Source organism: Thermobia domestica, chromosome 5 (genome assembly GCF_964235325.1).
Source record: "Thermobia domestica chromosome 5, izTheDome1.hap1.1, whole genome shotgun sequence".
NCBI lineage: Eukaryota > Metazoa > Arthropoda > Insecta > Zygentoma > Lepismatidae > Thermobia > Thermobia domestica.
Genome location: NC_137458.1, coordinates 145,932,088 through 145,953,631, shown reverse-complemented (window position 1 = coordinate 145,953,631; position 21,544 = coordinate 145,932,088). Strand labels below are relative to the sequence as shown.

Genomic DNA, 21,544 nt, shown 5'->3' with positions numbered 1-21,544 from the left:
GAAATTGCCCCCCCCAAGAGTTTGAGGAGTACATATACTTTAATCGATTGTCTACTAATATACTAGTACAAAACGTGAAAGTCTTATGTCGGTGGTACCCTTGCCCCCCCAAGCGATGTCTGAAATGACGCCCCTGGTCACAAACTTAGTCACCTTTATTTTTAAATATGTAGATTAAAAGGAGAAAGAGAAATTGGGTGGGACATTGTCTGAAAAAGGAAATGTATTATAAATTTCAAGATAGAAAAGATGGTGGCAAGAGAAAGAGGGAGAGGCGAAAGAGGCTGTAGTGGATGCTGGATGGACGGCATTAAAACAGAAAATATACCTACGTGAAGGCAAAGAGGTTATAGCTGAAGACCGTGGTGCATGAAAGCTTCTCAACTGCAGCAAGTGACCTGCCAGCAATGGCGGAATACCTCTGATGATTGTGAATTAGGGAAATTTGATTTCTTTTCAAGTGAATTTAAGTAAATAGGGAGATTACACTTATGTACTTTAATATTATGAAGTTGGCTGTCCAGATTGAACTGGAATTTTTGTTGTTACTTGCTATCATGTTGTATATTGACAATTGAAGAGCTAGTACCGGTAACCCTTCTTGTTGAGACTTCATTGTGTATATATAGGTTTCAGGGAATTTATGCAATAACAGTTAAGAATAGCAAATAAAATGACCTAAAGCAATTACAGTACCTCCTGACTTTCTAACAAACGACGCATACAACGAACGACATGCAATCACTTTCTTTCTATTCTGAGCAACTAAGGAAGACAAAGAAAAGGAAGGGGGAAAAAAAGCAAACCAGACATTCTTGTTCGTCAGTTTAGTCAGTTTTGACGTTGCTGACATCCAAACGTCTTCCTTTTTCTTGCATTTTATTCCAATCTTTTTCTATGTTGTTGACAGTTTTATGTGTTTGGCGTCCTATGTAGAAAGTGCATACCAATGAACAGGAAAATTCCTTCATCAGTGGTGCTAATTTATTCAAAAGATTAACATTTTATTAAAGACTGCTATTTATTCTTTTTTTCCTTTTAGTGGAGACATAAGTTGGATTTATTGTAGCTTCGTCATGTAAATAACTTCGTCTTAATTGTTATTATTATTGCTATTAAATTTTTAATTTTGTCATAACTAAGTTATTTAAGTGACTCGGGAAAGAACGGCACGTGGTGGACTGTGTTGAATCAAAGGACTCACGTGGTGAGTATTAAATTAGGCTATTATTAGTTTCAAAATATTAAGATTGGCTCTTCTATGTCCCTCTCACTGGGAGTGTGTCTGGTTCCGAAAGGTGCAAAATCATCACAGGAATCCGAACCAAGGGTAATGCGTTAATATTTTCGAGATTCGCGAGTCAATCCCCGGGACCACATGCACTAAAGACACACGACCTACTCACTAGATCAGCGGAGAGGGTTGATATCGACTCCCACCTTCATTCTGGTGTAAGGTTTTGTGGTTCTTAACTAGCTTACAATTGACTCACAATGGGATTTCAACACCAAAAATTTGCGTTCCCCCCCCCTCTCATTAATCGAATCTGTAACTCGTGCAATAATGAAAGATTCAAAGTACGAGAAAACCCACGGACACGATGTCGTCCACCAAAACTTACCTACCGGGGATCGAACCAAGGACCCCACGCACCAGAGGTAAGAGTTCTAGTACTGAGATACCGTGTCCCCTTGAAAGACTCAAACAGGATTGCCTATAAGACAAGAGTAGATTTTGTACAATCTCGAAAAAACGATCTCTCTTCTCGTAACACATTTGTTTCAATTCGAAGAGTTCTGACCCGTCTCATCGACAATCTTAGGAATCGCACACCTGGTAGCAAGCCAGCTAACAGAAGCATATATTCCAACTAAACAACTCCAAGCTTTCAAATTTGGACGGAAACTCTGGAGAAGGATTAAACATCAATAGTTCATTCATTATACGTACCTACGCTTTAAAAAAAGTGTTGAATCTGTTTAAAATTGCACATTGTTGAGTAGAATTTCTGAGGGTGTCAAAACACTCCCTTCGCATCGACTCTCCTTCCCGCTTGGGGTTGGATCAAAGACAAACATCCTCACCGAGAACTGAATTTGGATTTCTTGGAAAATTGGATGTTTCCCGATGATTGAAATATCTTAAATTTTCTTCTTCTTCTTCTTTTTTGCTTGTTGGACGGTGGCCTTAAAGTTTTTCAAGGGTCGCACGAATGACAATCATGATATTTACTAATAAGAGGAGGAGGAGAAAAGTGAAGTCACTAGATCTCTCACATTTCCCTGCTTTTCTTATATTTTACATTTCTCTCCAATTTCCTGTCCCACATATTCAAAACTGATGAATTTAAAAGTATGGACATTACGTAAAACTGATTAAAAAAAAAAAAGAACCGACTAGAAGCTTTCGAAATGTGGATGTGGAGAAGAATGGGTACAATTAATTGGTCGAGATTAAAACGAATGGAGAGTGTTAGAAATGATGAGGGAGAAAAGAACACTTTCCGATATTATTGAGAAGAGGAAGAGATACTGATTGGTAGGATTGGCTACAAAGGAACTGTATCACGAGAGACGTGTTAGAGGGTATGGTGGCAGAAAAGAGAAGGTAGAATGCGTAGGAGGCTACAATTGATGAACGATATCAAGAGAGAAAATTTGTACTTGGAGAAAGAAGAGGTTAGCATAAGAACGTAATTCATGGAAATTGTCGGTTGCGACAAGTGACCTGTCAATCATTGCAGAATACCTATGACAATGATGATTTTGTCATTTACACAAAATTCTGCTTAGAAGACTACGTTTTGGCTGAAAAACTCTTTCCTGTGCATTTCATTGTTATATTTTCTTATTTTGTCTGCTCTCATTTGTCTACCAATATCCCTGAAATTATCATCCGAGTTAAGCAGCGGCGAATCGCGCCCAAAACTAGTTTGGAGCACAAATTTACACCCATACTTACCAACATAACGGTGAGTGTTGATCTAAATGTGTGCCTCATCTGTAAAGCTTTATGCACGATAAAAGATATATATATATATATATATATATATATATATATATATATATATATATATATATATAAACCACTGTCAATCCACTTCTGGGTGTAGGTCTCTCTAAAATTTGCTCATATCCATCCATTTTAAGTAACTCAGCAGTGTGAATAATGTCAATCATTCCTACAAATCTTTTGAATTCATGTAATCTCTCTCCCTCTCTCTTCTTTTTATTTTTATTTTTTATTTTTATTTATTTATTTATTTTTATTTTTGCGGGTGATGCATAACATACATCTCATGCTTCTTTGTGTAGTCTACAGACGATGGATGTCTGATTTGGTACATGATCTCTTTTCTGCTGTTTATGTAAAAGACAGGCAGAATGCATTTATTGAATTTTTACGCTCTACATACGCTAGTATTTTACTTTTGATTATACTTCAAAATTTACACTAGATAAAATTATACTGATCGCACTCGACAATTTATTCTGGACGAATTGATACATAGACATATCTCGTTTCTCCTGGACTAAATTCTGGATCTTTGTATATACTGTTCAGGTATATAATGACTATATGTCATCTTTTGGAAGCAGGCACTACCGGTACAATTTATTTTTAACATGTAATTATTTTATGTATCATTTCTAGGCACGAACAATACCGTATGTAGTCTAAATTTGTTTTAATAGCTATCTAGTTTAAACAATACGAACAGAGTGAACAAAAATTCAAAGTTCTACAGTGTTTTAAGTTACTTAATTATTTTGAAGGAAATGTTTACGTTCATCAAGAAAACCTTTCACACAAGTTATCTTTCAGACAGCTCGACTACTAAAATCGCCAGCTACTTGATCAGACCAATCTTCCTCTTTTATTTGTCCGCTACCCTCCCCTTTTTGTTGGGGGCGCGGTGGCTCAGTGGTAGAGCGTTCACCTCCGGTGCTTGGGGTCCCTGGTTCGATCCCAGCTCGCGCCGTGTGAACTTTGTGGTGGACAAACACCGTGCTCGTGGGTTTTCTCGGGGTTCTCCCGTTTCCTCCCACTTTCTTCATTCCACCATTTCACTCATCTCTCATTATCACCGTCTCCTTTAGCCTAACCGGCATAACCGTGGGACGTAAAACTTAAAGATTTCATTTCATTTTTTTCCCCTTTTTGTGTAGAATACTCTTTATTATATAGGAGAAATGTTGCCTTCAGCTGATTTATGCATCGACTTGTTTCACTCACGTTTTTGTGCTTGTGTCTTGTATTTAATCAGATGAATCGTATTTAAAAAAAAGAAAAGAAAAAGAAAAGAAAAGAAAAGAAAAGAAAAGAAAATGGTCCTATGTTACGTAGAGAAACGTATTCTAATTGATGTATATAGATGAATCAAATTTTCGCTTGTTACCCGAACGGAAATATGACGGCAGAAAGTTTCGGAAAGTTTTCCTGTTTTCACTGCTGGCTTCTTACTTTAGATAGCGTACATCAACTAAGGGGAAGGGGGTTCACTTGCACCGTTGCACTCCCCCTAAATCCAGCCCTGCATAGTACACAGGTTCTTTAATCAATATCTATACCCAAGTGAACATAGAAGTCATTCATAGCAGAGAACTTCTCGTAACTGAATTTAGGAAGGCAAATTTTCAGGCTCTATGTAAAATGCAAAGACACCGACTGTACCTCTGACCTCCTACAGGTATAAGTAATGGAATGCAAATGCTATTAGTAGTACAATTAATCAAATATTATACAAAAGCGTTCAAAGAAAAGATAGTAATTCATGTAGAGAATAGGCTGAATTAATTTTTAACATGAAATATGAAGATTACTCGAAATATCCTTAGGCCTACTAAAAATAGTTGAATATCACACAAATAGTTTAAGCAGTTAGTAGTTAAATAGTATTATGTATTAACCTACACCATTAAATTATTTAATGACATATGACAAGGGTTTAACTACAGACCTTCATTTTATCTTATTTAATCTATTTACAGAATTCACTACGTGTATAGATAATGTTAAATTGTAAAGGAAAAAGAATATGATGTTAATGTATTAAGCGGCAAGATCCTTATTTAAAGCATATTTATAATTCAAGTGCATTATGTAATGATTTGAGTATATTTAGCACACAAACACAACAATTTTTCTCCCATGAAGGATAAGACTTACAGGGGGATTTATTCAGCTACTATAATTTTGTTCAAGGAAAGACCAGATCACCTGTTGACAATACCTTGATAGGAATCAGCTAAGCCTTTGCAACTCTGGCAACCTTTGACTTATTGACAGTTTGCGGGTTGTCGCTAATGCACTTTTCGAAGTCTTACTGGTGATAAGAAAAGTTGGTTTAGTTTGTAATTCTACTCTATCTTTAAACGTTGTTAAATGCTCTTTGATGACTTAGTAATGCCCACCAAACTCGTCTTGGGAATTCTCATGTTCTTTAGTCCCTGAACTAGTAGTCAATAGTTTTATACCTGACTATGTGAGTTTGTAGTGGACAACGTCGTATATGTAGAATTTGTCCGACGTAATTTTTAGCGCCTTACAAATTCGTTACTCTCTATTTAAGTTAAAGAGTTACTCTCCATAAAGGTTAATTCACACATAGTTTGCCGTTCCCATGCCATGCCGTGGTCCATGAAATTTCTTTTCGTACTTTGACATTGAAAATTCCTTGGTTTGTCCTTATTATTATTATTATTATTATTATTATTATTATTATTATTATTATTATTATTATTATTATTATTATTATTATTATTATTATTATTATTATTATTCACACATAATGTCTCGTTGCGGTGCCGTTCTCATACCACGCCCCGACAGGCCGCCTTGAAGAAAAACCACCCTGGTCGCAACTCGATGGCTTTCTTGGGAGTACTCGAAGCGGAATACGAAATTGGCCCTCCTTGCAATCCATCTTGGGAAATGGTGTAGAAAGCAGTAGCGGGACGGCACGGCATTCCATAGTATGTGTGAATGGTCACGGACATGACACACATGACAGGGGAGGGAACAGCGTGGTGACGGTACCCTATGTGTGAATCAGCCTCAAACATGCCATTTTGTTCTATTGACTCATTGGGGGGCGCGGTGGCTCAGTGGTAGAGCGTTCACCTCTGGTGCTTGGAGTTCCGGGTTCGATCCCAGCCCCCGCCAAGTGAACCTTGTGGTGGACAAACACCGTGCTCGTGGGTTTTCTCGGGGTTCTCCCGTTTCCTCCCACTTTCTTCATTCCACCATTTCACTCATCTCTCATCATCACCGTCTCCTTTAGCCTAACCGGCATAACCGTGGGACGTAAAACTCAAAGATTTCATTTCATTTCTATTGACTCATATAGGGGAAACTGTTGTACCATGGAACACTTTTTGCGTTTTCCAAGATATAATCTTACCAACAGTTATTTCTGCAATTCTATTGCAGCGCATTTAAACTTGGATGTTTTCTGAATGAAATCGTGTCATTATTTAAGTTTTTATTTCCGTTCTTCGTTATGTTTTTACGCTTTCAAAAATTGCAAAGAAAGTGTTCCATGGTACAAATACTCATGTACCTTGGAACACAGCCTCGTGTACCTTGAAACATATATTTTTAATATGGTAATTCACAGAAATAAAGTCACAAATAATTATTCTAAGATTTATTTTGTATATCCAGATTTGTTGTTCTTGATATACAGAAGCGCGTGAAAGACAAGAATGGAAATTTTAATACTTACTCTAATCAGGCTTTTACCTTCATATTGAACCTAATATTAATCGTTAACCTTAACCTAAGATTAACCTTATTTATTAATTGAAAAATTCGTAAGCTTAGCAATAACTAAAGTATGAAAAGGACACTATAACAATATTCTATGTGTTAGTCTATTCTTAAAATCCTTAAAAAAAAAAAAAATAAAATAATATAAAAAAAAATAAAGGCTCTAAAACAGTTACAAAATTGATCATATGTTGAGCATACTATTTTCTAATTCTTTGCACATTAAGTAGACAGGACTATCAGAAGATAACATATAGAATTACTAAATTATGAAATATTGATTTATTCGGGGAAACGGTCTCGGCCTGCGTGATCTATTACTTATGTACCTCAATGTTGCTCAATTATACGAACCAAATCCACTTGAAACCACAATTGTTCAGACATTCTACTGGAGCCTATTGGCCGAACGGGTGGTGGCAGTTCCACTATAATATCAGATGCATTCACTTCAGACTGTCCTGCCAACTCTTCATAAAATGTATTTGCAGTACCTTCAATATGATTAAATAACTTGATTTTAAATTCGTTGTGATTAGATTCAACTGAACAAATCTTTCCTGCATAAAATTCAATGCTTCGGTTTTTCTTAAACTGCACCAACACATAGTCATCCGGATTGACATTATGACTTCAATGTTTTCGTCTAATTCAACTTCTGTGTTCATCAGTTCTGCAAGCATAACATCACTATCATAATTTTCATACAGGCTTATGTTCTCAGATTCTTCATCAGATGTTTCGAAACTAATTTTTCTATTGGATTTGTTCTTTCCTTTCCTTTGCTGTTCTTGCTTCTTATTTCCTTTCTGTATGGCTCTGTGCTCTTTCTTATCTTTCAATTCTTGCTTTGCAAGGTGTTTCTTACTACTCTACTTCTACCTGTGACAGTCTTTCTTCGACATTTTGTACTTTACGGAGTTTGTGCTTTCTGGTTTGAATGTATTTCCTCTTTAAAGACTGATGTAGAAGGCGAAACTTGCACGAGTTGCACAATTGGTTCGTTTTGTTCATGCAACAGAGCGTTGTCCTTTTCACATATATCATTTAGATGACAATCCGGCCGATGGTCTGTTAGTGATAAGTGACAGATAAGTGCGTTTCATGGTTATCGATGTGGCCATTGGCCACATGTGTTATATATGTAGTTAATCTCTCCCCTCCGTCCTCACATTTCACACTATACTCAAATGTTTCTTCCTCTGACTGTCTAAAATATTTCAGATGTCGGGATAAAATAGCTAAAGACACTTGGTAAACTTTGCAAACTTCACGAATGGAAATACGCTTCCCAGGCTCGGAAATGACTGCTTTAATTGTGTTCTTGATTGAATTTGGGTTAATGGCAAGCCTTTTCTTTTCTATCTTGCCTCTTGCCATTTCGATTCCTGCAATGATAATAAAAGAATGTTCAGAAAATACACTTGACAACGAGATCATGTACCTTGGAACATGTTCCAAGGTACAAGATGTGTTTCTGTTTCATGGTACAAGAGGCTGTAGACAATTACTAAAATGCCGCAATAATGATAACGCTACATTCAGCGTAGAAAAACAAGTTACAGAAATGCTCACCTAATCCACCTGAACTAATAGATTATTACAGATTAAACAAACAACAAACAGTAATGGCACTAAAAAACAATATTTCAATTTCTAAATAGTTCGTTTTATCCCTGAAAAAAAAGTTTTTCGCTTTCATAAATCGCATATGCTTCTGAGCACAACGAAAGCCATGTTGGGACTGTCTGACAATGTCAAAGCATCATATAGTTCATTGAATCACCACAAGATAGTATAGCAACTCAGAAACATGCGAGTGTTCCAAGGTACACTATGCTCAAGGTACAACGGTTTCCCCTATATGTATTTACTCTTTGAACAATATTTCATTTCATCAGAAATTTAAGTTTAATCAGTTAATGGTAATTTTCTCCTTTATCTCATTAGCCTTACTATGCACGTATTGTTATCTTGCTATCATAATGAAGAGGTTTATGAGGGTGGCCTTTAGTATCAGTTTCATCTCAATAGGTGGCGTGCTTCTTGTACAGCATCATTTTGTTACGAAAAGCTTAGTTTTTCTCGATTTTTCGAAAACTACGCACGAACTTTAATAATATTGAATACCATTTTGTTCAGCTCAACTATATTTATCCATTACTATATGTCTCAACTTTAGATATTTCCTTTTTTCGTTAAATGCTAGTACTATTGTAGAGTTTACATGTGTTCTGTTTACTATAAAAATGAATGAATGAAATCTGTTATCGCAAAAGAAACAATAAAAAAAAAATAGTCAATCTCAGTGTTTAAAAATCATACTTGGGCTATCTTGGCATGAAAATTAGCTATTTGCTATTCAGTAACCCAGGTCTATTTCCAACTGATTTCAGTACTAACGTTAGCTTAGTAGCGATAAGTATATTCCGTAACAGGAACCACAATTTCCGCATAGATATACGCTCGCGTTTTTTATTTATAAATGTTCATTAGATCAGGTCTCACATATCTCTAAAGAGTCGTTGTCTTTAATGTAATCGAAGATTGTGTTAAGATAAGCGAAGCGTTTTCATATACTATAACTACATATGAAGGGTTGGATGCAAGAACCAGGTAAGTCGACTTTTAGATTTTTTTTTTTCAGAGCTGCATCTTTCTTGTTCTAACTTCACGATGAACACTTATATAGCTACCTCTTTTACATTATAACACTGAATATAATAATCGAATCTACATTATTCCTGCCCAGAATGTAGAATGATCTTTCCCTACTGGAACATGTGAAGATCTCAAATATGCTTTTTAAAAAATGGACCTACCTGGTTCTTGCATCCAACCCTTCATATTATGATTGCTAAATATACAGTAAAATAGATGAGTTTGTATTTAAATATATCCTTTGATTCTCTGTTAAAGAATTTTTTTCCAAATTTTGGCAACTTGAGAAAAATTTCAACAAACGCTAAAATTCATCTCAGATTGGAGGTCTGATCAAATTTTAGTACAATAATTTGATAATTAGTCTGATAATTTGTTGATTATTACACGGCTCCAATTTCCTTTAGAACTTCCATTCAAATTTAATATTGCGGACTTCAAGATGGCATTTATGTCTCTTGTGTGGTTATGAATAACTGGTGTCTGACAATTTGACAGAACACTTAGAGGCACTGCTGTCAAAAATTCTGTAACTATAGAAACAACAATTTGCCGACAAAGAACCCATCCGGTTTGCCATAAGGACCAGACTGTACCACATGATCAGGTCAAAAGTGACGTAGTGTGCTAAATCGAGTCTGGATAATCCAAATCCAGATGTGATATATTTCAAGCACGTAACCTCCGCGTGGGGCGCCCTGGGTAATTCGAAGAATATGCATATACTTTACTATTAATTTTACTCAACTAACTTGACTTTTAACCAGGTTTTATCATATTTACCTTACGTGCTATACATCATTTTAAGCTCTTTATTATGTCTTTGCAATAAGCTTTCAATTAGCCACCTCCTTATTATAGTTTTTGAGAAATGTAGGCGACTTCATTTTTTCATTGATTTCCGTTTTGATTTCATTTTTTCCGTTGACTTTAATGTTCATGTTTCGTGATTTTTTGCTATGTTTCTTGTATAACGATACACATTTTTCACTCGTATCTATTCTGTCTATACAAAACTTGGTATACTCATTTTCTAACCTCTTTACTATTTTCAGAGGTACATTTGGATTGTGTGCTTTTACCCGGAGCCACTCCAGAGGGGTCCAAAGTTGATTGTAGGGCTATCTGGAGGGAATTTTCCCGACGTTCTCCCAATTTTCCCTGTTCAACTACGTTATGGGCCCCAATACATAGCACCTCTGGAAAGCTTGTTTCATACTGAAGAGAGTGAACTACAACCCATGATTTTCCAATGAACAGTGTTGATGCAATACCTATGTATTTCACTGCGAGTCTACGATTTTCTGTATACTAACAGGGTTAATGGGCCCCAGAGACTTACTGCGTTGGCCATGGCACCTAACTTTTGTGCATGAACATAGCTTTGTTATGTTTATCGAATGGACTAGGTTTGATTCGGATGTTCGGATGACAGGTTCATGTCTTTCCCTTGTGAGTGTAATAACTGTTCTCTCCAGTTAGATTCTTCAAACACTTCCAACAATCTAATAAGAATTTAATTAATTCTTGTTTGTCTTTTAATAAACTATTGTCAAAATTGCTTGACTTTCATATAAAAAAGCAATATATTCTAAAGTACGTATTTTCTCTACTTTTCTTTGAACAGATGAAAGAATCTGGACAGACCGAGTTAGGGAGTCCAGATGGGCAGAAGACAGAAAAATCGCAAGGCCCAGGAGATCCAAGTCGAGGAGCTTGGTCCAACCCGATCGAATTCGTTCTTTCATGCCTCAGCTATGCAGTGGGTCTTGGTAACGTTTGGAGGTTTCCATACCTATGCTACAGGAATGGAGGTGGTAAGTTGATTCTTTTGTACTCATACCTTAATATGATATATTCGTGAAATCATTGACTTATTACAGGTTTTTACGTATAACTAGCAAATGGGCCTAAGTGTTACTGCAGACAAATATTTAGCTGCCTGTTTCTGCGTCTTTCATTTAGAATATGTCTCATATATGTTTGTATATGCTTGTATGTGTGTATGTTTAAACAATACAAAAACAGTGGGCGAAGTTCGCGACACGGAGTTCGAGGATGCTGAGATTGTTTTTAGATGAGATTCTTCCTTCATCAATAGGAGAAGCTTTCATTCAAGTTATATAGTGGATAGCTGGGCTACTAAATTACGAGCTACGTAGTAAGAACAAACTTCCTCTTTCACTGTCTTCTCTCATCACCATGGGAGCCCCAAGGTGGGGGCAGGGTGGGATCCCAACCCCCTGGTTTACGAAAATGTATATGTAATATAGCAAACCACATATGTTAAATACCAGAAATATCAAACATAATATAGTAACCATAGAGATGCCCCCCTAGGAAATTTTCTTCGGGCGCCCCTGCTCATCTCTAATTCTGGAATCGTAACGATAAAGAAAGAAAGAAAGAAAGTAAAAGAGAAATAGGCTTGTCATGTACAGTAAATGTAATTGACGGATATATGTGCACCAAATTCAGTTGATGATTCAATGTATTGTATTTACACAAGAACGGACACTAAAATATGCATACTATGTACTTTATTTCTTTATTGTTTTAAATGTATACGTGAATGACATTTTGCATTTTGTATATGAAAAGTTTTTCCTCTCATATATATATATATATATCACATTTTGTGGTTTTGTGGTTTTGTGTCTTTGTTAAAGCAAAGTGTTGTCAGAACCTGTCCGCCAGGTTGAATGAACTGACTTCCTGAGTGTTGCTAATTTAAGTTACTTAGTAATAAAAAAATGTTACGGAGCTCCCTCTTTCCTATATAGTTAGTGTACATGTCTTTGCCGCAGGAGACCTGAGTTTAATTCCTGGTGAAAGCTCATGTGATTCGGATGCAACGTATAGCTATAGGTCCACGTCTCATAGGCCTATAGTCTCGTCGCTAAACGGAACATTAATCTCAAATCAACCAATCAACAATCAAAACTGTTACTTTCATTCAAGACCGTAGATACCAACTAACACTATAAATCTGGTTTGGTCTGGATGTATTAATATATCATTACTGTGTCAATATTATTCATATTTCCCTTTGTAAATCTTTTTGGTCCCGCTTACTAGTTAATACATGCTCCTTGCTTTTTATGTGGTTTTCAGTTAATAGAAACACGTTTGAATCCATTTCTGTTAAAAGAGCGTATGTGCAATAAACACAATTTTCGGAAAATGACAAAAGAAAAACTGTTTTTTTCACGAATCGGTTCGGTTGATGAAAAAAATACGTGTAAATGAACATGGTTACTGATTGTTTATTAGCCTATATAGGATGTAACTGTGAATTAGCATCGGGAAATACTGAGGTTAATGCTGGAATATGCCTTGGCCACTTACGTGCTAAATAAAAATTCTGCAAACCTTAATATTGAGCCAGTATAAAAGGTGAAATTTTCTCACGGTATCTTTTACGGGATCTAAAACTGTGGCTACAAAGTTGAGACTGATCTTCACTGGTCTAACGTCAAAGCAGGCAATTATAAGTTTAGGTGGATTTTATTTATGTTGTGCGATGAGACATAATTGGGAATGCAAAGAAGTAGCATTGCATAAAAAAATATTATAACTTATTAATGGTAGGATTTTTATTTTCAACCCAAGCGAGTTTTCTTTAAGTTTTATTCCCCAAATTCTTGAGCGTGTGTCCAGATTCCAGTACAGCAGATAGACCGACCAGCAGGGCACATTAATATATTATATCGTAGTATAATATTATAACTCAATATTATATTATAATAATATAATTCAATGGCTTATATTTTCAACACGTTTCAAGGAATACACTTCCTTTTAACACAAATCGTTGCATCTACCTCTAAAATACTCAGTTTTTTTAAAGTGAAAATCGTAAAAAAATGTTACATACGCCCTTCTAACAGAAATCGATTCATTTGCCTAAAAAAGAGAGGCATTGAGCCTGTCCTATTTCTACGGCTTACATCCACCCGCTCCTTAGGCAATGATTTCTTCAACGAACATAAGTAATGTCTTTTATGAATCTTAGATCTATTCCGTATACCCGAGTTTTTGTTTAATCAGATTCTATATTTCCCACTTTAAGAATTTTGACGCAATACCAATATGATAGCTTTCAAGATCGACTCCGAGGCTTTCATGTATGCCTCCTCTTTCATATTATATCTACAGGCTTTGATTTCATACTTTCTAAAACATTCTAAACTTATAGTGTAATTCCACATTTTTGAATTCCCTTGTATATTACTTTCTCTCGCCTACACTCAATGGCGGATCTAAAAGATAAAAACAGAGGGGCCAGCCAGAACTCAGACTATGATGGGTATATCATGAGTTTATTATAAACTTTTAAAAAATATTTAAATAATAGCTAAAATTATTTTTGTCACTCAAAAAACTGGGGGGCTAGGCCCCCGGCCGCGGGCTAGATCCGCCACTGCCTGCACTTCGAAGAAAATTTTATGGGTTAACCTCCTCACTCGCCAATAGCTGAAAGTTTTGCATTACTTTATAATTTCAAAGTAATATCGTTTTATTGTTTTGATCTGTTTGAAGTTGCGATTGTCATCACACTGCCACTATGTATATTAAACATCCGGTATCAGCTCTGTATGAAAAGCAAAATTACATTTCTCTAACGATTTGTAACAGTTTATTGACTGTATTTTTATTCTTTTCAGGTGCTTTTCTAATTCCATACGTGATTATGTTAATTACAACAGGACTGCCAATGTTCTTCATGGAATTTGCTCTGGGACAATACGTCAATTTGGGACCAACTAAAATCTTTCAGAAGATGGCGCCTCTTTTCCATGGTAAGTTAGAATTTTCGTAGTAAATTATTTTCTAAACAGTTCTACTAATGTATTTGATTGTTTTCCTTTTTTCTTTTTGAAATATTTATGAAATCCTGATCTTCAATATCACATTACTCTTATTAAGGCTTCAGTTCAATTTTAGATGTATAGAATAGTACCTTTTCGTTCTTATATACATATATATATATATATATATATATATATATATATATATATATATATATATATATATATATATATATATATATATATATATATATATATATCGTCAACAATTTAAGGAAGGGTCGTATCTCAAAATCTCACTTTTTCAGCATAAAGAAAGAAATAATAATTACATGGACTGGAAAGTAGTCGAGTATGTAATAACTCGTCACCTATTCCAGATAATAATTATGTGAATTATTGATCAATTATTGCATATTTAACTTTTCCTCCTCTGTAAAATTATATTTCTTTCTTTATGTCTAAAAAAAGTGAGATTTTGAGATATGACCTTTCGTCAAATTGTTGGCGATATATATATATAAATATAATGCTCTAATTGTGAGCAAAATTCAAATATCACTCGTTCACGTGAGTGATATCCGAAATCAAATGACCTACCAATTAGTAGGAGAGCATTCTCCTATATAATTTATTGTAGTTTAATCTTATTATATCATTGATCTTATCTATAAAAACTGTGGAAATAAATATTGACAGTATGAATATGTTAATCCTATTGAAACTGATAAAAGAGAATTAACTGAGGGAAAAAATCTTAATGAGGGGATTTCAGTTGAAGGAAACGTCTCAAACTTTTCATTGATATCTTCGCCAATCCAGGCTTAATCTTGTTCTATTTTCCACTTATCTACAACAAATATGAAATTCCAACAAAATGATTTAAAGAAGACCTTGACCGAGATTTTCTTTTATTGCAATCAATACATAGCTTTATAAAATTTGTTAAATTGTGCACTTCTGTAACTTGAAAGTTCCATTAGCCTGTATAACCACAAAACACGTAACTGTTAGCTCGTAACGTGTTTGGTTCGTTTGTAAGTTACTCATATTTCAATGAAAGTAAGGATGGAAACTACCCAGGTTTCACCCTCTACAAGACTTGACCCAGAAAGTAGAAGAATATCATGACGAAACAAGAAAGTAAACAGTTTTAATTTTAAATGAACTTAAATGAAACGAAATAAATAAAATAAATTAATAACATTTCCAATTTTACATCCTACGTCTATTCTCTTTAGACTAAATGAGATGAATTGTTAATGAAAATGTATGATTATGATTGCATTGTTGGAATGAAAATGTGGAAGGAAACTGTGTGAACAACAAGAATACCGACGGACATTATGTTGTCCACAAGACATTCACATGACCTTGGGCCGAAATAAGGATTCTTTACACTACAATTGAGTGCTTTATCACTGAGCCATAGTGTCCTCTACCAACGTCTGAAGATTTGTGAGTAAACTGAGTTTTAAATAACTTGCACGTAATTTTAAGACTTATGACTTCGAGTCTGGGTGCAACTACCGTAATGAACACCTGTGTTGTTTTGACACTCATGAAATTATGAGTGTTTATGAAATCAGTTAGTTAGGGAAAAAATCATAATGCTAACGGAATGGAGAAAGTACAGAATCCATTATAAAAAGTCAAATGAATGTTTAAGGAAACATTTAAGGAAAGACAATGTTTAAGGAAATATTTATTTATTTTTTTGTCTCTTAAGAAAAAGATAAGTGCAGGAGACATGAATATAAGTTAATTTCATGTAATTGTACCGGTGCATTAAAATTTATAGCTTCAAGTTGTGACTGTGGATCGTGACAGCAACACCTAATTTTTTTTAACTACCTGAAAACTTGTAGCCGGTTTCAAGACTAACCTGATGTGTGAAAACTTAATAGTCACGTTGATATATTTAGTCTGTGGACATGACCAAAAAAAAAAAAAGTATGTCCTGCTACGAAATGAACAAGATGTTAAGATGTGCACACGCACGAAATATAATACATATAATTATGGCAAATGCAGACCGTTAGAATCGACTATGTTTTTCCTGATAACCATTATTCTTCTGTAGATCGCTTAAACTTAATGTTGTCAGTTATGTAGAATGTGTGCTGCTATTTTTAAGAGACTACGAGACCTTCAGAATAAAATTCGCGAATCGTAAAAATATGCCTTTAGATGTAATATCGCAAATATAATTTCGTCTGCTACATCATAATATACACAAAAATTACGAAAAGCTCTGCCAGAGCTTGGGACCAAATACACCTTTTCAGATTAAATATTTAAACGTTTTTAAGTTTATTTACAAACTTTTAATATACTAAACATTTCAGTAAATGTTTAAATGTAAGGTAAAAGATTTCGCAAAACGTTTACTAAGATGTGTATATTTAAACGTTTTCTAAGAAAATGTTTAATTTGTTAAACGTTTCAGGAAAAGTTTACTAACATAGAAATATTTAGATTTATTAGAAAACGTTTAGACAGTTAAATGTTTCGAAAAACGTTCACCAACATACAAACGCTTAACTTCACTAAACAAAATGTTCAACAGCTTAAAACATTTCATAAGAAATTCATTAAAATACGAATGTTTAAAAGATTATAAGGAAGTATTTATTTAATTAAGCATTTCACAAATCATTTACTAACATGCATAAGCACATTTAGTTAATTAAACGTTTCTACAACGTCTATGAACATACAAAAGTGTAAACGTTTACTAAGAAAACTTTTAATGAAATGTGTTTCGAAAAACGTACAGTATTGTATAAATGTTTAAACATTTACTAAAAACAACATTTTGTGAACTAAAATTTTGCAAAACATTTCGTAATTTTTAATTAAATGTTTTGAGAACGTTTACTAGTATACAAATGTTTAAACGTTTAGGCAATTACACTTTTCGTAAAATATTTGCTAAGAAAACATTTAAGTAAAGTTTCGAAATGACGTTTTTTTTTTTTTTTTTTTTGTAAGCGTTTACTAACAAAACATAGAGTTAAATTATTATTTAACAAAACATTTAGTTAATTTACCTTACTATAACACCCACAGTGAACTATTATCATCACCCTATCTTGCATCCAAGGCGGCTTGTGTTTACTCATAGTTTCCTAGGGGTTATTTCACACTTAAAAATCGTATGCAATTGCTTGAGGTTTATTTTCGTTTCCCAATACTAAAGATACACTAGATGGACTATCCCACATACCACTACAAGTCTACGGGACGTCCTTTGGACGTCGTACATGTTCCATATACATCCCGGGACATTCAGACTTGCAGTAGAAACTTCCAAGGTTGGGTATTTCTCTCCTAATTTGAGAGTACTATCACTACTATTATTACAAAAATTTGCCTATATGAAATTTCAATGTTTCATCCTAAATTGTTTACGAGATAGAGGATCATGAAAACTTCAAACTCGTATATATATTGGCACTCACTAACTCATCAAAACGTATACGGTATTTCCTGTAACCATGTAAACTTGAAATCTGGAACAAATGTAGGATTTGTGATACGTGTAAAGGAAAAAAAAAAATAATTCGAAAACTGGAAATTTATTTCTCCAAAGTGGAAAGTTAAGGGGCAAAGACAAAAATTAGATGTAGTCACGTCACTTTGTTCAAAATCTATAGGATATTTCCTGTAAACATAAATCTTGAAATTGGTACAAACATCGGCGCAAATCTATTTTCAACATGGGGGGTGGGGACGGGTAAGACTGTTCCCATAGTCTTTTTCTTTTTTTTAAGCGATGTTAAAAATATTTATAAAGTTGAAAAAGAACGCTGTGGAGGATCAGCGAAACGGAGTTGTTTTCAACATTGGGAAGACACATCAATTTCATCTCACTCTCCTTTGTGACAGATGGACACAAATCATCACATTTCTCCCCCAAAACACATTTCAAATTGGATTATTGGAGGGAATAGTCTCCCCAGTTCCAAGATTGTGGGGACATGTCCCCCCATATCCCCGGAATTTGTGCAAGTTGGTACAAATGTAAATTAGTGACATAACTAAAGTAATACATCCAAAAACTATAAATTTCAATGTTTTATTTTTTTTTTCAGTAATTTTAATTGCTCAAAGAGCATTTTGCCAGTGTATTCCGAAAAACAATTTTGTAAAGCAAACACATAAAGTTTCAACTTCCCAACATTGTTTTTCTATATCGTTCAGGAATTATTCAGGATAATGATATGTTTAAAATTTTCGTATTGTTTCGGTAGAATAAGTTTTTTTTTTTTTATTTTAAGTATAACCCCTTGCATAAGTATTGGTACTAACTTCCATTTTCCCATTTGAAAACGAAGGTACAATCTTTAGATTGGAGGAAAGTACGAACAGAAATTTTGGATTAGGATAGAGCAAGATTATGGAAAGAGAAAAATATAAAATTAAACAAGGGAGTTGTTAGAGCTTTAATAAACACTTTAAATTTAAAATGTGTATGATAATAATGTATATACTAGTACAGTATTTCTATGTATTGATGTTTCTACTAGACCCTAAAAGTGCTACAAACATTCTCTTTCTTGATCCCTACGCGAACTGTAGTTTGAGGAACAATTCCAATATTTGTAGTGAAATTACGGATTCTGTTTAAGAGGATCTATATTCCTTTTAAATACAATAATGTAATACTCATCACATATGACTACTTGCCCCAACCAACTACTCTCAGGCTAGTAACCAGTACTGCTTGAGGATTTTTTCTTCTTCTTTTTTCTTTAGGTAGTTTCTCTAAATTTTCAAAACAAATTTAAAACACTATATGCAAGAATATTTGGAATTCTTGTTTCCTAGAAATTCTGTTTCATAATATTTTCTAATTGTGGGTGAACTTTCTCTGTAAACTTAAATTCATTTTGGTTGTAGAATTGCAAAGAGGAACTTTACTTCCGTCAAATTGAATAAAGAAAGAACAAAGAAAGCAGATTAGTATTTCTTTATTATTAAACATATTCTTCTACATTTATGAAGTAACGAAAAGTATTCCAAATGTTTGCTCTTTAGTCTATTATATCCTTAATGAGCATGTTTAATTCAGTAGTTGTATTTTAGAATACACGTGATGAAGAACATTACTTCTATGAAAGTGAAAGGTACAAGTACGCTCTTCATTTGGATCAAGGCCAAGGGCAGTATGTGTATGACCTTTATTCTTGCATGACCTCGGTATATACAGGAGTTAATGTGGTGAGCAGCATAGTTTGGCCGCCTTTACCATCAGATTTTTTGCACGTATTAGTTTCACAGAGATTGGATAAACTCCTAAGTTACATTTGGACTAGGGTAAGACGGGAGAATTAATCCCCTCCCCCTATCGAGGATCGAAATCGGGTTGCCCTGTCAGTAGGTAGAAACCTTACCATCGTGGTTCTAATTTTATCACGGAGGTACATATAGTTTCGAGAAAAATGAACATTGTGACGGACTGTATAGACTAGTTACATATTAAATTGTGCATAGTCAATGTACTTTGGTTAAAACGTTTTTTTGGCATACATATTAGTAGATACAGTACTGAAGGTTAACTTATTTTGATACAAGAGATAAATAAGGAAAATGTTAATAATAGTTTACAGATGACGCATTGCAGAATAAATTGCTTTCCATATACATTCGAGGAAAACGTTTGTCCATATTAGCCTATACAGGCAGTGATTTCCTTTTCAAAATATTTTAAATCTTAACAAAATGTGACATTTCAAAGAACTTCTGATTAAAGTAGGGTGTGGATCATTAGTCAGGTTTTATCCAAGGCTTGATACACCCACTCAGGATTGATCTCACGAATACACAATCACACCAAAAGCACATGCGTTAGGCACTTAGCTATGAAGGAATACTCGGTCCACAATAATTCCCCAGTCAAGAATGAAGTGGATAAATAAATTTTAAAAAAGAGTGAAAGAGATAAAGATGGCAAGAGATAAATAAGATGACACTACTTAATCATTTTCAATTTCACATAATTTATTTTGAGAGTATCGAGACGAGATTGAGACCCTTTTTTGTCAACCGTGCCTGCTTATCTAAAATTAAAGTGGCATAAAAATTCGTTTTTCTCGAAAACTACACATGAAGATTCGGAACTTCCACTTAATGTCAACTCATCTTGGAACAGTATTATAGTGAAACAAAAAAAGTTTAAGAATTAATTATAATTTTGAGCTATAACTCATTACATACTCTCTACTGTCATCATTCACTCATAATGAAAAGCTTCATAAAGGTATCCCTCAGTATCAGTTTCATATTTAATAGGTGGCGTGGTATTCCTACAGCATCAAAGTTTAGGTTTGCAAAAAAAAAAAAAAAAACTGATTTTCTCTTAAACTACGCATAAAGATTTAAAGTCACGCATATTATTCTGTTCAAATCGATTAGATCTGTGGATTGATATAATACCTCATCTTTGGACACACTTGTTTCTCAGTTAAATGCTAATAATTAGGGATGGCCAATTCCGGAATTTTTACTTTTCGGATTCCGGAAAGTAAAATCGGAAAAATTCCGGAATTCGGAAAAAATCTGGAATTCGTAAAAATTCCGGAATTTAGAAGTTTCAGATTTCGTAAAATTTTTTACGAAATCCGGAAAGTGAAATTTCCGAATTTTCAGGAAAATTCCGGATTCCGGAAAATTTTGGGCACCCCTACTAATAATATTGTAAAATTGACATTTCAAAATTGCCTAATTACTTTCTAAATGACTGTTTCGTATTTCCTAAAGAAAATTGTTGTAAAAAGAGTAGTTGACTTCTGTAAGTAATTCACTTACAAAATAAACTCGTCTGGTAAAGTTTTTCATGTTCTGTCTTCCTCCAGTGATTCTCACTTATTTTCTTTTTCTTTTTTTTTAAAAAAAATTAAACACTATTTCCATTATCATATACAACTGTTTTGATTAGATAAATAACGTCAGCATTAAAAGAACAACATCTAGAAGGGAGAACGGAATCATAAATAAATATTCTTTGATTTAAACCTTAAAGCAAATGAAGATAAATTGCTACACTCGTAGAACGTTGTGCAGAAGAAATTAGCTTTCTTTCTTTTTTTTTTTTTGTTTTAATTTTCTTTTCTTTTTCTTTGTTTTCTTGTCTTGTTTTTTATTCCTGATGGCACAGTTATGTTCATCACGTTATTTATACTATTTTCAAATGGAATGTGATTTTTATTTTTTCGCATTGAAAATGTTCTACTTTAGTATTCCGCTCCGACTTTCTGTTTTGTAACGTTATCAAGATATTCTGACGATTAAGTTA

At 34.1% G+C, this 21,544-nt stretch overlaps 1 protein-coding gene across 3 annotated transcripts in view; it reads left to right on the top strand.

Annotated features, from left to right (window-relative positions):
* LOC145686151 (sodium- and chloride-dependent GABA transporter 2-like) overlaps window positions 1-21,544 on the top strand; it is a 193,897-nt gene that overhangs the window by 110,075 nt on the left and 62,278 nt on the right. Inside the window, exons 1-3 of one of the 3 annotated variants that reach the window (XM_081759145.1) lie at window positions 760-1,078; window positions 11,061-11,250; window positions 14,101-14,235. In XM_081759145.1, coding sequence (XP_081615271.1) covers window positions 11,061-11,250; window positions 14,101-14,235 — 325 coding nt within the window. In that variant the 5' untranslated portion in view covers window positions 760-1,078. Of the gene's footprint in view, window positions 1-759; window positions 1,208-11,060; window positions 11,251-14,100; window positions 14,236-21,544 lie in introns of those variants that run through there. The other 2 variants (XM_081759142.1, XM_081759143.1) reach the window with 2 other exon arrangements.